The 13713-nt window shown below is 36.2% G+C and overlaps 1 protein-coding gene across 4 annotated transcripts in view; it reads left to right on the top strand.

The window, feature by feature from the left end:
• Positions 1-13713, top strand: part of Cacna2d1 (calcium voltage-gated channel auxiliary subunit alpha2delta 1) — a 423872-nt gene that overhangs the window by 296033 nt on the left and 114126 nt on the right. For all 4 annotated transcript variants that reach the window (XR_003480718.2, XM_027393485.2, XM_027393486.2 and 1 more), the window contains one exon: positions 9490-9621. Coding sequence is in view for 3 of the 4 variants with exons in the window: in XM_027393485.2 (XP_027249286.1) it covers positions 9490-9621 (132 nt within the window). In the remaining variant the exon portion in view is untranslated. The remainder of the gene's footprint in view (positions 1-9489; positions 9622-13713) is intronic.

Genomic DNA, 13713 nt, shown 5'->3' with positions numbered 1-13713 from the left:
TGCATGTCTACTCCTGTTGTTTTTAACATGCTACTTAAATCAGTTCATACCTGAACATGATATGACTTTGCATGTAATAATCTGCAGTTCAAACCTGGGTTGTTCCCTGCCCCTCTTTTCAACAGTCAATGGTGCTGAAACCAGAAGCACTGTCTGCAGCTGCAGCTGGCTTATACATACTGTGTTGCGTGTCTCTGCATCTTCCCTTTCTATCTTAAAATCACCAGGCAATTCATTCTTCCGAAACTGGTTTCACAGCCCTTAGTGTGCAGTGCATTGACAGTATCACCCGTGTCCCAGGAGCCTTGTTATCTCCCCCCTTCAACCACACCTCATTAGTAGCTCCAACACTTTTGATCCGTCTTTGAATTCAGCAATCCGGATTTATATGGAGACACTAAATTCCTTATGTACTTGGATAGTCACAGACCAAAGGCAAGAGATCTTCCAGGTCTAATTCAGCTTGTGTTTCTCAGCCAGGGTTTCTTTTTGGCTTTAATAGTATCTTGTATGTAGATGTTTGTGTATTGATTCTATGTTGTATGTGAAACCTGACATAATTTCATTCAGCTTGCTCGATTATGAACATGTCAGTGTTATAATTAAGCAAGAATCTATCAGTGTGATTTCAAGATCCCTGGGAACATCTCATTTATTTAAAAATCACCTGCCCCTCAAATACAGTAAATGGTTCCTTAAAATAAATAAATACACGCACTCACTTTAGCACAGTGTTAATGCTAAACATGGTGTAGGAAGACAGACATCTATGTTCTTCATGAGATCCATGAGAAGAGACTGAAGTATTGTTGGATATTAACTTAAATCTGGAGTAGAAAAAATAAAAGCACAGAGTCATTTACTGTGAAGCTGCTGAGGGACCAGGCTGAGCTTATGCATTGTCACAGCTGCTCTGTGTGGCCGGCTGGAGTCGTCCCCTCAGTGCAGGTGGAGGAAACCTGCTTTAGAGTGAAGGTTGCCCCGGTGGCTGCTTCTGACAGAAGATGCTCATTCTATGTGTGGGTGGGCAGTGTGTGAGAATCGTCTTTTGTTGTACTGCATACACTGGCATGCTCTTTTTAAAAACCTCACATATTCCAGGAAAAAGACAACACTAATGAGAAATTTGAACACATGCATGAAGAAGAAATAGCCTCCATTTGGAGTCCTTTAAATTTGGTCTCGATTGCATATTCATTTCTGCTTGCCTTCCAACTTCATTTGTATGCTCTTAGAATTCATGCATTTTGAACTCACAGATTTTTTTACTTTCATTGTTAAAAAGGTTTAAATTAAGAGACCTATAGATCGGATTTAGCTATTTTCATTTGCTCAGAATTTAGCAAGCAATCTAGGATATTGCTCTAATGTGTAGATATTTAAGTCCAACAAATTTATTTCATTTTTCTTTACCACTGTTCAAAATTTTTAATGTGAATGCTTGTGTGAAACTATTGTTGGGAGGAACTACTCTTCTCAAATTTGAAGCAAATGTATTCCCCCTCTCCACATCCAAAAATTTTTATGATAAGAATACCTGAAGTAAGCCAGGCGTTGGTGGTGCACACCTTTAATCCCAGCGTTGGGAGGCAGAGGCAGGCGGATCTCTGTGAGTTCGAGGCCAGCCTGGTTTCCAGAGTGAGTGCCAGGATAGGCTCCAAAGCTACACAGAGAAACCCTGTCTCGAAAAACAAACAAACAAACAAAAACAAGATTACCTGAAATAGTATGAATGGGAGGAATGAGGTTTCATTTAGAGTATGGTTATCTTCAGGTGCCTGTAAATTAAAGACATGTGGTTTGGTTGAAGGGAAAGTAAAACTGGCAAGAGCAACATAATGATGCTGACCTGTGTTTTTGCTGACCTGTGTTAAAAGACGTGTGGTCTATGAGAGATGTTAAAAAAAAAAAAAAAAAAACGTGTTTAATCCATCTGAGATAAGAACTGTGGGGAAAAGTGATGAATTCCATTCACAAGCTTCATGGACTTTCACACCAATGGTGTAGGCCATCAGGTTCCTTAGAACCAGGGGTGTACACTAGATGGATAGAACAGGTTAGATGACTTAAATGGGCACATGATTGAGATTTTTTTCAAAGCCAAAGTTACTAATAATGGATTCGGTTTTCATATGAGAAACTCACAATATTTGAAGAAATAAAAAAACAAGAATCTATTTTTACCTGATTTGCTTTTCTTACATTTGTTATACAAAAATCCCTACAGCCTGTCCCCAAACCTTATGATTTTTGTTTTATTTAAAGAGCTATGAAATCCTTCAATTAATAGACAATATATTAGATCCTAATGTCTTCTATTTCCATTGCTTTGTTCTTATTGTCTCGGATTATAAAGTGGATTTTCCATGAGCCCTTCCAGTCTGCTCCCCAATTTGTAGATTTCATTAAAGAAGAACAGCTGTGCTCTGGCCAGTGGCCAGGTGCACAATCTCTGGGAAAGGAAAGGAATGGAATGGGGAGCGAAGCCAGAAAGCTCAGTAACCCGGGAGTTAGAGAATTGACAGGGACAAGAGCCTTTTAATATCTGGACCAAATTAACTGTAGGAATAGGGCTTATCTCCTCATCAGGGTCCCATGTGCCTTGGAGCCTGCCGTCCTCCTGTCCTCAGGAGGACGGGGATCTCGTGCCTGAGACATGATTATAGAGATTACATTTGTTCCCCCATCTCCCTCAGCCTCATTAATCTTTCATTTACATTGGGATTAGATGAGATTCCATTAACCAAATCCACTGAATAGATTCATTTCTTTTAATATTTATGCACACTCTTCGGTCCTTAAAGTGGATTCTTTTTCTCCCTGCCCTTAATTAGATCAGTGAGTTTTTTCTTATTAAAATTTGTCTTCTTTCTACAGATTAGGATCGATGAATACAATTAGTGACATCTGGCTCAGCTCATCTGTTAAACGAAACACAAATGACTACTGTATTTCCTATTCTATGAAATGGATGTTTGATATCAAAGCAAAAGCTATCAATTCAGGCTAACAATTAACTTATGGCTAGAGTCTAATACAATATCAATGGCAACAGTAAATGCTGAGAATCTCCAGTATTCTGTCTCTGGTCAAAATTAAGAGTGGTAGAGAGGATGTCAATAGCATCAGACTGGCTTTGAAATTCTATTTGACTGATATTTCTGGAGAGCAAATACTTAGAATGTCTGGAACTAAAATAAATTATTCTTAGCCTAAGAATGCCAGAATGTAGCTTGAAATACTGACATACTTAAACATCACGAATAACATTTTAAAAACGAATCAGGTTACATTTTGAATGGTTTTACTGAGGTGTTTTATTGACATATATCATTGAGAATGCAGCTTGTATACATTTTAGCAAGACTTGTCAACTTTAGCACTACAGACACCATAGCTGGACGATTCTTTTGTTCCTGCTTCCACCCTGTGCATTGTAGACATTTACTGCACTACGGACACCATAGCTGGACGATTCTTTTGTTCCTGCTTCCACCCTGTGCATTGTAGACATTTACTGTACCCTCTTGAGCTAGTCATGACAGAAGCAATGTCTTTAGGTATGTCACATTTTCCTGAGGAAGGAACTGCCTCTCAGTTGATAACCATCATTTTGATAAAAACAGGTAATTCTTCTATTAGTCTAGATAATCAGAACCTGCCTTAAAGTGAAAATTTATAAATAAATGTCTGATAGACTATCTGTACTTTGGAAACTGAAATACACTTGTTTGATTGGTTGTCTGTAATTTCCCACGGTGATTTTTGTGTACTTTTTCCCAGGCTTGTGTCCTTCTCTAAAAAGAGAGGTAACATAGTACCCCATTCAAAATGTTATCCTAAAAGTGGAGGTCATGTACAGTTAAATAGTTAATACCTGTTGGCTTTTATTAAAAGCAGAGGAAAGGCTGCTTATCATTCATGATAAATTTATAAATTAAATGCACATTGTTGTCAAGTACAGGGCATATTAGAAAGAATAGTATTTCCAGTAAAATGGAAATTGGTAAATAGCGTTACAGTGTGTTTACATAATATTTAACATTGCTGCATCAAGAAAACTGAAATCTTACCCTTTAAGAAGCTTTAATAGCTCTACCTCTAATATAAGACCTAATGAAATTATTTCATATTTTAAGTGAATCATAAAAGATATTTTTGCTTTACTAGCATGCATTTTTTCATGTGCAAGCTCAAATGTACCAAATTTGTTATTTACCATGAAGGATTTTCTAAAAATGCATTATATGCCATGAATAGTGTGACATAGTATTGCATATTTGTAGTTTTCTGAGATGAATAAAAATTACAATATATATATATATATATATATATATATATATGTATGTATGTATTCTTTATATACAATATACCCAGTCTAGTGTCTCTGAGGAGTTAGTGTACAAGTTAATTATCTTGACAATAATAATTACTTTGTAGTGTGTATATATCAAATTATCTTCTCTTCAAACTACGCACACAGAGACACACATACAAGTAATGATAAAGCTTGGGAAAATAATAAACTAAAGTTGGCAGTATTTATAATGTTCATATTTTTAAAGGACGTTAATGCATGGTGAGGCCTTGATTTCCCAGTAAATCAACAGAACACATTCAACTTTAATGAAATCTTGATTAAACTTAAAAAGGGACAATAATTCATCCTTTTATTGTTTGAAGTTTTCAAAAGAAAATTAAATCGCAAGCTTGTCAATGATCGTGCATTCCATCTTGACCAGATGTAGCTTAGAGAGTCACATACTTTGAAAGAATTAGCAGCATTGGAAGCGGCTGCTTTTGTGCTACTACAAATTGGATTTTTCTTTTTCCCTTGAGAAGCTACACTGAACAATAGAATACTTTTAACAAGAGATTACGGAAGACCAAGGCCATACTTTTGAAAATCCAAGTGCATGAAGAATAGGGATAGATGTTTGGCACTGTGAATCAATTATCAGTGAAATCTGTCATGCCATTCAGAAGGCCCTAAAGTCAAAGCTTCTCTCCCCACACAGTCACTCTGAGTTGGCCTTGCACATCTACAGAGGACTTAATTTGTTCAAAGCAGAATTTTCTAACAGATATTGTGAAAATTAGTAGACTCTCAGAGCTAACCTTACTTGTATTCTCTTTGTAAGCAAGGGACCAGGGTTCAGAGGAAAGGTGGGGCCAATTTCAATGTAATATATAATATTCATGATCTATTATTGATAATATTAAATTCAGCATAATTCAAAATAGTGTCACACAAATCAGAGAAAATCTGTAGAAATATAATCAAAATTTTAAAATTTATCTGTCCAAATGGATATTGTTAGTCATGAAAAATTTGACTGTATTCAGCTGGAGAAATGGCTCCACAGTGAAGACTGTGCCCTGCTCCTGCAGAGGAAATGGACTGTTCCCAATAACCACATCTCATGGTTGACAACTCCATGTAACTTATCTTCAGGGGTCTCTGATTTCTTCTGGCTCCTAGAACACCTCATTCACATTCACTTACACACACACACACACACACACACACACACACACACACACACACACACTTTTCAATTATTTTAAATATTTGAACTTATTTTGAAAATATAATTTACTTTGTAATTATGAAATAGTATTTAGCTATGCACAAATAGTTTCAGTTAAAGAACTTTTAACCTTGATGTCTTAATATTGAAATATTGTGACATGTGCTATTAATTGCATTTTGAAGATTATAATAACTGTAAGAGAAATATTTTCCAAAAATCCCCTGAACATTAATTAGTAAGGCTGAGTTCTATAAATATTTTTCAGTATACTGCTATTATCTAAGTGAATAATATATTTAGCCATCTGGAGAAATAATTCCTGAAGATGAATAATGTTCTGGAGAATGTGGGTTTGTTTGCTTTTTCTACCATAAAATAGATATGACTTGTGTATTTGATTTTAAGAATTATGGCATCAAGAAAATACAAATGAGCAATAGCCACCAAGACTAGAGGAAGGACATAGCCACCAACATCAGCATAAAATACATTTCCATAGAGGAACTTTTACGTATTCTAATATGCTATCTTTACCCACTTTTAACCAAAATTGTTACTTTAACAGCATCTGCCTCACTAAACTCTTTACAAATTGGGAGAGGGAATGATCTGTAGATGGAGATTGGTTGATTTTATGGAAATAAAATGGAAGTATCAGGGAGGATCTTAGGCAAGATGCTCTAATCTGTATTAAAGAAAATATAGCTGAGTTACCAAGGTTCTGAAATTGCCTGCATACTTGCTTTCCTGTTTGCTTTGGTGCTTTATATACGTTCTTACACATTCTTTTGCATTTTAGGTATTTTCAGTAAAATTTCAGAAAAAAATCTTGTAATGTGGCAATTTCTCTTACTTTCTTGGGATTTTGTTTCAAAAGGAATTTGGAGGGTGCATTTGAGGAGATGATAAGACTGTGGGTCAGTTCTCTACCTGTTTAAATTTCTGGACACAGATTGGATTCAAAGACTGTACATTGTGACAGTACGGTCACACTGTCTCCCAAGAGTGCATTATTAGATCTGGATTCCTGTGGCTGACCTTTGTGTTTTGAGTTTTGGCATTAGACATTCAAGTCAAGACTGGAACTAACAGAAGTGTACAGAAGTGCTTATATACACTTCCTGTATTGTGACACCCCAATACATAATGGATACCAAGCTTATGTTTTGCTAATGTGTTATAATATCATTTCTTGGTTCTGAGTAAATCTTAAAAGTTCCTCATCTGCTCATGTACTTTATATACTTTGGTCATTTGTAGATGAACACATTTTTATTAAAATGGTTAGATTTCTATTATGCCTCATTTAGAAAAATTTTCAAATGTGTCAACTGGGAATTTTAAAGCATTGTCATAAGGATAGCAATATGCCAGAGCTTAGCAATTTTGTTCTGTGCATAATTGTAAACTGTAGATGTGCCCTTCCCTATTCTATCATAATTGTTAAGGTATCTCATAAAATTAAGGCAAAGTAGCAGCATAGCAAGCAAGTAAAACTTTAACAAAAATAATTATGTGTTTTCTGTTGCTTGTTGTGAAATAGAGTCAAGGCAATTGCAAAGTTTGAACATTAGTGAATGGATCCTAAATAAACATCATGATTCATTCTATACAATATTACTATAAAAGTCATCAATATTCAAAGAAAAATACAATGTCCCCCCTCTCTGATGACTTGTATAATATCTTAAATATTCATGAATGGTATCAATTCAGGCTATCTATGTGAATATAAATTTCCATATAACTGGCCACTTGGTGTTCATTGGATCATGCTTTTGAATATGAATTTTTCAATATCCCAGATGTACCATGAATCTGGCCCAGCTCATGAATATTCACACACACACACACACACACACACACACTCTCTCTCTTTCTCTCTCTCTCTCTCTCTCTCTCTCTCTCTCTCTCTCTCTCTCTCTCACACACACACACACACACACACACACACACACACACCTCTAATCTTTCTGAGAGTAATCACATACATAAAGATGAAAATCTCATTAGTTTTCATAATGAGAGCTGCATCAGGATGCTGGTCCCAGGGTGGCTTCATCATTCCTTTGTGCTTGGTGTTTTCTTTAAAAAGAAAACAAACAAAAGAGAAACTAAAGAATAAACAAACATACTAGGTAACTTTCTTTTTTTACAGGTTCATGTCCCTTCTTATTGGGGAATTTCTTTTATTGAAAACAGATGTATTTTTCATACAATGTATTCTGATTCTGGTTTTCCCCCCCTCTCTCTCCTCAATTTCTCCCCACCTTCCCTCCCATCTGGGATCTACCCCTATTCTCTCTCTCCTTAGAAAACTAACAGGCATCTGGGATAATAACAAAATTTAATTAGATTTTAAAACACAAATCAAAATAGGTCAAAGCAAACAGAAGAGAAAAGCAGGTGAAAAGGCAAACGCTCATTTCATTTTAGCTGCGTACAGCCTGTACATTATTTACTTGAGACTGCATTTGTTTTTTCCTGTGGTCAGAGAGAAGAACAGAAGAGAAAACAATTACAGGAATTAGAGAATACTTTGAGGTGAATGAATTAATGGTACAGACTATTAAGCTGTTGGGGCTCAGCTAACTCAGTGATTAAAGGAAGCTTCATTGCTATAAGTGTGCATGTTCAGAAGAGTTAAGGGCTCGCACCAATTAGAATCACTTTAATCTTGAGAACACATATAATTAAAGCATTGTCTTGTAGTTGAGGCTTAAGTAGCTATTCTCATATGTGTATTGACCCCAGCCTTATTTTGCTGATCTGCTGGAAACTTGGTTCATGCTTTACATTGTAAGACAGAAAACACATGAATTTTCTATCCCGCCTTTTGTGCAATGGAAAATTATATTCCTTCTAGTCATTTTTTAGATGACTTAGATATCCCAGGCTGGCCTCTAAGGATGACTTTAAAACTCATGTTCTTACATTCATAGCACAAATGCTGTGACTATAGGTGTGTGCTAACACATATAGTTTCCACCATGCTCAGAATCACAGCAAAGACCTTGAATGTGCTATGCAAGGTACTAAATATAGCTGCAACCACAGACTCTCAGGGAAATTTAACTATGCTATAGCTATGTTATGATTGTGGAATCACATTATTTAAATATTATTTAACTCATGCTCTATCAAGAATTCTTTTTCTTGATGCTCTTCCAAAATAGTCAATGATATGTTTTTAGAGTACCTATCCAGATCTCCAAGTAGTTATAATTCAGTATCTAAGTTAGTCACATGGGCTTATTACCAACATGCTGTAGTTACTAACTGAATGACGAGAAAAAATAAATTATTGCTTTGAATGGCATTGACTCACTAGTCTCCAATTTCTAACAGTGACATTATCAAATGTCCCAGTGAATTTTTCCTGTACCAAACAGTATGTATATTTTTGGCGTTGTATAAACACAGCTGATAAAGGTGCTCAATGATAATCATGTTTTGTTGTTTTATAAATCTGATACCCAGGTAAGTGACATGAGTATACAACTAGAATCAGTAGAACTTGAGGGTTGCACTGTTAAACTCTATTGTAAACCTCCTTGGAGAAAGCCAAGAAATATTAACCAACTTTCTTTACTTTCTGTGTCTAGGGAGCTCTTGATACTTTGTGCCTGTGAGTAATATTATACCAAAGAAGTGTTTAAGGAAGTCTGAAGTCACTTTTTCTTTTCACAGTTCAGGGGCATGGCACTACCTAATAGCACAGGTGTAAGATGCTACTGAATATTCTACAATGTGTGGGATTTCTGGACTTTTACACAATCTAAATGTCAATCAGACTACCATCATACATTATTGAAAGCCTAGTTCTATGCTTAAAGCCTTTCAATTTCCAGTAAATTACAGTATTTTATAGCAGACAATAAGAACATGTAATATGAGTTAGAAAAATACTAATATTCATGTGAATAAATTTATTGTTTTTTCTTGTTTATGTTAGCAACCATAGTGTTAAATGAACTCAACTGGACAAGTGCCTTAGATGAAGTTTTCAAAAGAAATCGAGATGAAGACCCTACATTGCTGTGGCAGGTGTTCGGCAGTGCTACTGGTCTGGCCCGGTATTATCCAGGTAAGTGTTTGGTGCTTAGGCAAATATGGAAAGAAGCTGAAGATACTAGCCTCAGTGATATCTGTTAAATGCTCTTTTGTACAGTGCCTTTACTGGTGGTGTGGCTACAGATAAATTTGCCAGCAGATGACACACAAATCCATGTACATATGTGCAGCATTAATACTACCTAGTGGGTTAACAATAAATAAATAAATAAATAAATAAATAAATAAATAAATAAATAAATAAATAAAGTTGGTAAAGGGATTGATAGGTGTTCTGAGGGGAGACATGATTAGGATATAGTCAAGTACCTAGTATACATGTTTGAAAATGCCCCAAAAAACCCACAAAATTGTCATTATGAAAAAGAATGTAATATTGCACTAACTTGATCATAATTAAAGTGAAGTACCCGAGAAGTAATTAGGAGCAGTACTAGAAACCTGGTCACACTGCAATGCCAGCTTGAGCAGGGATACTTGGGCACGAATCTGAGAAGGAAGTTTTTAGAGGAAGCCTGCCAAAGAACAAGCCATGGTTCCAGTCCAGCTGCACAGCACAAATAGACAAACTGTATTGAAAGGGTTCTTTCCAAGAATCAGGGCTACAGTAGAAGCTTATGTTTTAAAAGTGCTTTCCCGTTAGCCAAGGGGTGTGCATTTGTTAAAATAAAAGGGTTATGAAATAAGACAACTCTCTTCTTCTGTGTCATGTGGCAACCAATTCTAGCCATATATTCATATGCATGGAGATATTTTACAAATTGAAATAAGCATTTTTGTAATGTCCTTTATTGCTATAAGGAATTGTATGAGAGATAAATACTACCTTACAACACAAAAGTAAAAATTAATTAGTGGTCACCCCTGAGCCCTTCTGGGAAGTCTTAAGTGAAATGGAATTCGTTTTGAAGGTTTGCCACAGTTAGCCTCACCATAGTCTTACAAATGCAGCATGTGTTCTTTCTCTCAAAGGCCTGACAAGGGAAACTAGCTTTCAGTGGACAAAACAGGACTTTGGCTGGGTTTTTTTGTTTGTTTTGTTTGTTTTACTATTTAAATTTACTCAATGAGCTGGCATCTGAATTTATCATAGTGAAACATCAGAAAAAAATAAAATAAAATTTTAGTTTTACCTTGCATTGAATAGTAACAGAAACAACTGTATTTAGGCATCATAATTAGGTGAGATATTCATAACATCTATGTGATTGCAAATGGCAAGTGGGTCATACGAATTACTTTTTATAGAGATCTGATACATTAACATAGGCCAAGTTTTATTATTATTTATTTATTTATTTATTTATTTATTTATTTATTTATTAGTTCTAGTTAGGGAACAAGCTTGTTTCACATGTAAGCCCCTTCTCCTCCCTCCCCTCACCCCCATCCCTCCTCCCCCACCCCAACCTACCCCCCACCCCATCCACTCACCACTCCCCAGGCAGGGTAGGGCCCTCAACGGGGGCTCTGCAAAGTCCACCAAATCTTAGCATAGGCCAAGTTTAAATTGGAAAGGAATCACAGTAATACCTTATATTATAATAATTGTGGGAATTGCTCCTTGTAGAAACTTTATAAAATGTAACACAATACTTCTAAAACTCTTGTTAACTGTTAAACATTATTCATAAGGAGATTGAAGTAGAAAGGAAAAAACTATAGCACTAATGTACATAATAAACCGGGTACAGTAAGCTTTATATCAGTTCTTATAAAATGTTGTCTGGTACAATTTTAAAAATCTGGAAACCAAATACCTAACACCCCTCTAGTAGTCTACAAATAAATTAGTCATTAACTAATAACATCATATAGATTTTGAATCTGGCAAAAATATTTACGTCATTTAAATTTTCATAAGTGAGGGAAAGGAAAAAGGCATGCAGTGATTGAAAATTAGTATATTCTTGAAAGCAAAGGACCAAGGCTAGAGAGAAAGACAAAGTGGGGTGAGAGGGAAATAGTGTTAGAAGAGAAAGTATGTACGTCAAAAAGAGAAGCTAGCAAAATAGATGGTCAAAGGGCTGTTATACAAATGAACTACTTATTAAATCTAGCATTGAATTCTTAAATGTGTTACTTTCATTCTATGATTCTTTTCTCCTGAATGCTAACTAAAGAGTTGATTACTTTTTTTTTTTTACTTTTAATACTAATCAGACATTTTAGAGTGTCTTGACATTTGTTCAGATTAGCTTGGAAAAAGTCTTTACATCTTTAATCTAGCCAGATCCTGGCGATCCTCTCAAAACACCAGCTGTGGAAGCCAGCCAGAGCCAAACCACAAAACCTCATTTGTAAATGGGGTTTGGCAGGCACACTGACTCAGCAGAAGACTGCCATGCTGAACTCTGTTACCTGTTGGATCGGTTAAAATGGTCCATACAGAGTACCCTTCATGCAATTTCTTTTCTAGTGATTTCAGTGCTGAGGTGGTCTTTATAAGTGTAATGATGTCATAGCAGCAGGCTTCTTAACCAAGGAGTAAGATAGGGTCATCATTAGGAATTAACTTGTTATACATGTCTCAATTGACTGTTTTTCTCTGATAATTCTGTCTAACTAGAACAGACAGGCTCATCTCTGTAAATTCAATTTACTAATGAGTAGAAACATATTATCACATATGCTGCTTTGTGGTATGTGTATGTGTAATATATGCACATGTGTGCTGATACAGTCCCCTGTGCTTGCTTGTTTCGAGACTAGAAGTCAGCATTGATGCCTTCCTCAGTCACTTGCCACCTTGTTTCTTGAGACAGAGTGTCACTGAATTTGCAGCTCACCCTTTAGACTAGGTGACTAGCCAATAAGCTTGTCCTGTCTCCGGCTACCTCTCCATTCTAATGCCTGAAAACATGGGTATGGCTTGGACACGGGTCCTGGGGATCCCAAACCAAGCCCACGTGCTTGTGCAGCAAGCATTTAACCACTGAACCATCTTCCCACCTTAAAATATCTTAGCTAGGTTTCTCTTACATGAAGTTAATCCTCCTGCAGGAGCACCAGAGCCACAGGTAAGTCCTTTGAGCTTTGTGGGTCCTGATCTACATATGCAAAGAAAGAACATGCCAATTATTGCAAAGTTAAGAGGTTATGGTGGATCACTGAGATAAACCGAAATTGAAAGTACTTCAGAGTACAAAATAGCATGGACCACAGAGGTGGTTCACTGGTCAAGAGCCCTGGATGCTCCTCCAGAGGACCTAATTTTGAGTCCTAGCACCCACATCCAATACCTCTTCCGACCTCCATGGGTGCAAGGTAAGCAAGTAAAGTAGCCATTATATATTAAAAAACAAACTGTAAATACAAAAGAACAAGCATTTCTACAGTAGTGTGCTTCCACTATGCATAGTCAGCACTCACTTGATCTAAGACATTAAAGAGAATAAATGAACTCACAGTTGGCTGATAAAGAAGCAAAATAAAAAATGGAGAAGGAAATCTAAACGTGCCTGAGTCATAATGCCAGCTAGTCACACCACATTGGATTGGCCTATAACTATTTCTTCATTTCTCTGTAGGGTTGCCAGGAAAAAAAAATAACTTCTAGTTAAGTTCCCAGTGTCTCTACAGCCAAGGCACCCACTATTTTACAGGATTATCGAGTAACAAACAAAATCTATTTTTTGGAGTTTTCTAAATATAGACTTTTCCTGTAACGCTGTAAGGAAAACTACCTATATTTTCTTTTCTCCTGGGAATTCCTGTCATGGAGTTAAAAAGTAAATTGTTTTTTTCAGAAATTTTATTTTCTGAATCACAAAAACTGTTAAAAATGCTCATTTTCATTGTTCAAATTCTATTTAAGCAGGTCCACCCAAAGTGGTATTTAGCCAACATGGGTTCCTGAGCCAGGTAGCCCCTCACCTCAGACACTGGATGAAGTAATGTCTTTCATTGATGACCCCGGCAGTCAAACCAAGAGAATGATGGCAGTTAAATTCAGAGAATGATATCCATTAATATTCTTAGCATCTTGCCCAGATATTAGAGAAATAGGATGGTTAGACACACACATGATTGTCACTTGGCCCTCTGAGGAGAGGATTCTCAAAAAGTAGTTTGTTTGGTAACTTGTTGTCTGAACTTCAATATC

This window comes from Cricetulus griseus, assembly GCF_003668045.3.
Source record: "Cricetulus griseus strain 17A/GY chromosome 1 unlocalized genomic scaffold, alternate assembly CriGri-PICRH-1.0 chr1_0, whole genome shotgun sequence".
In the NCBI taxonomy this organism is placed as follows: domain Eukaryota; kingdom Metazoa; phylum Chordata; class Mammalia; order Rodentia; family Cricetidae; genus Cricetulus; species Cricetulus griseus.
Note: the sequence above shows the minus strand (reverse complement) of the source record. Positions and strands in the feature narration are given on the sequence as shown.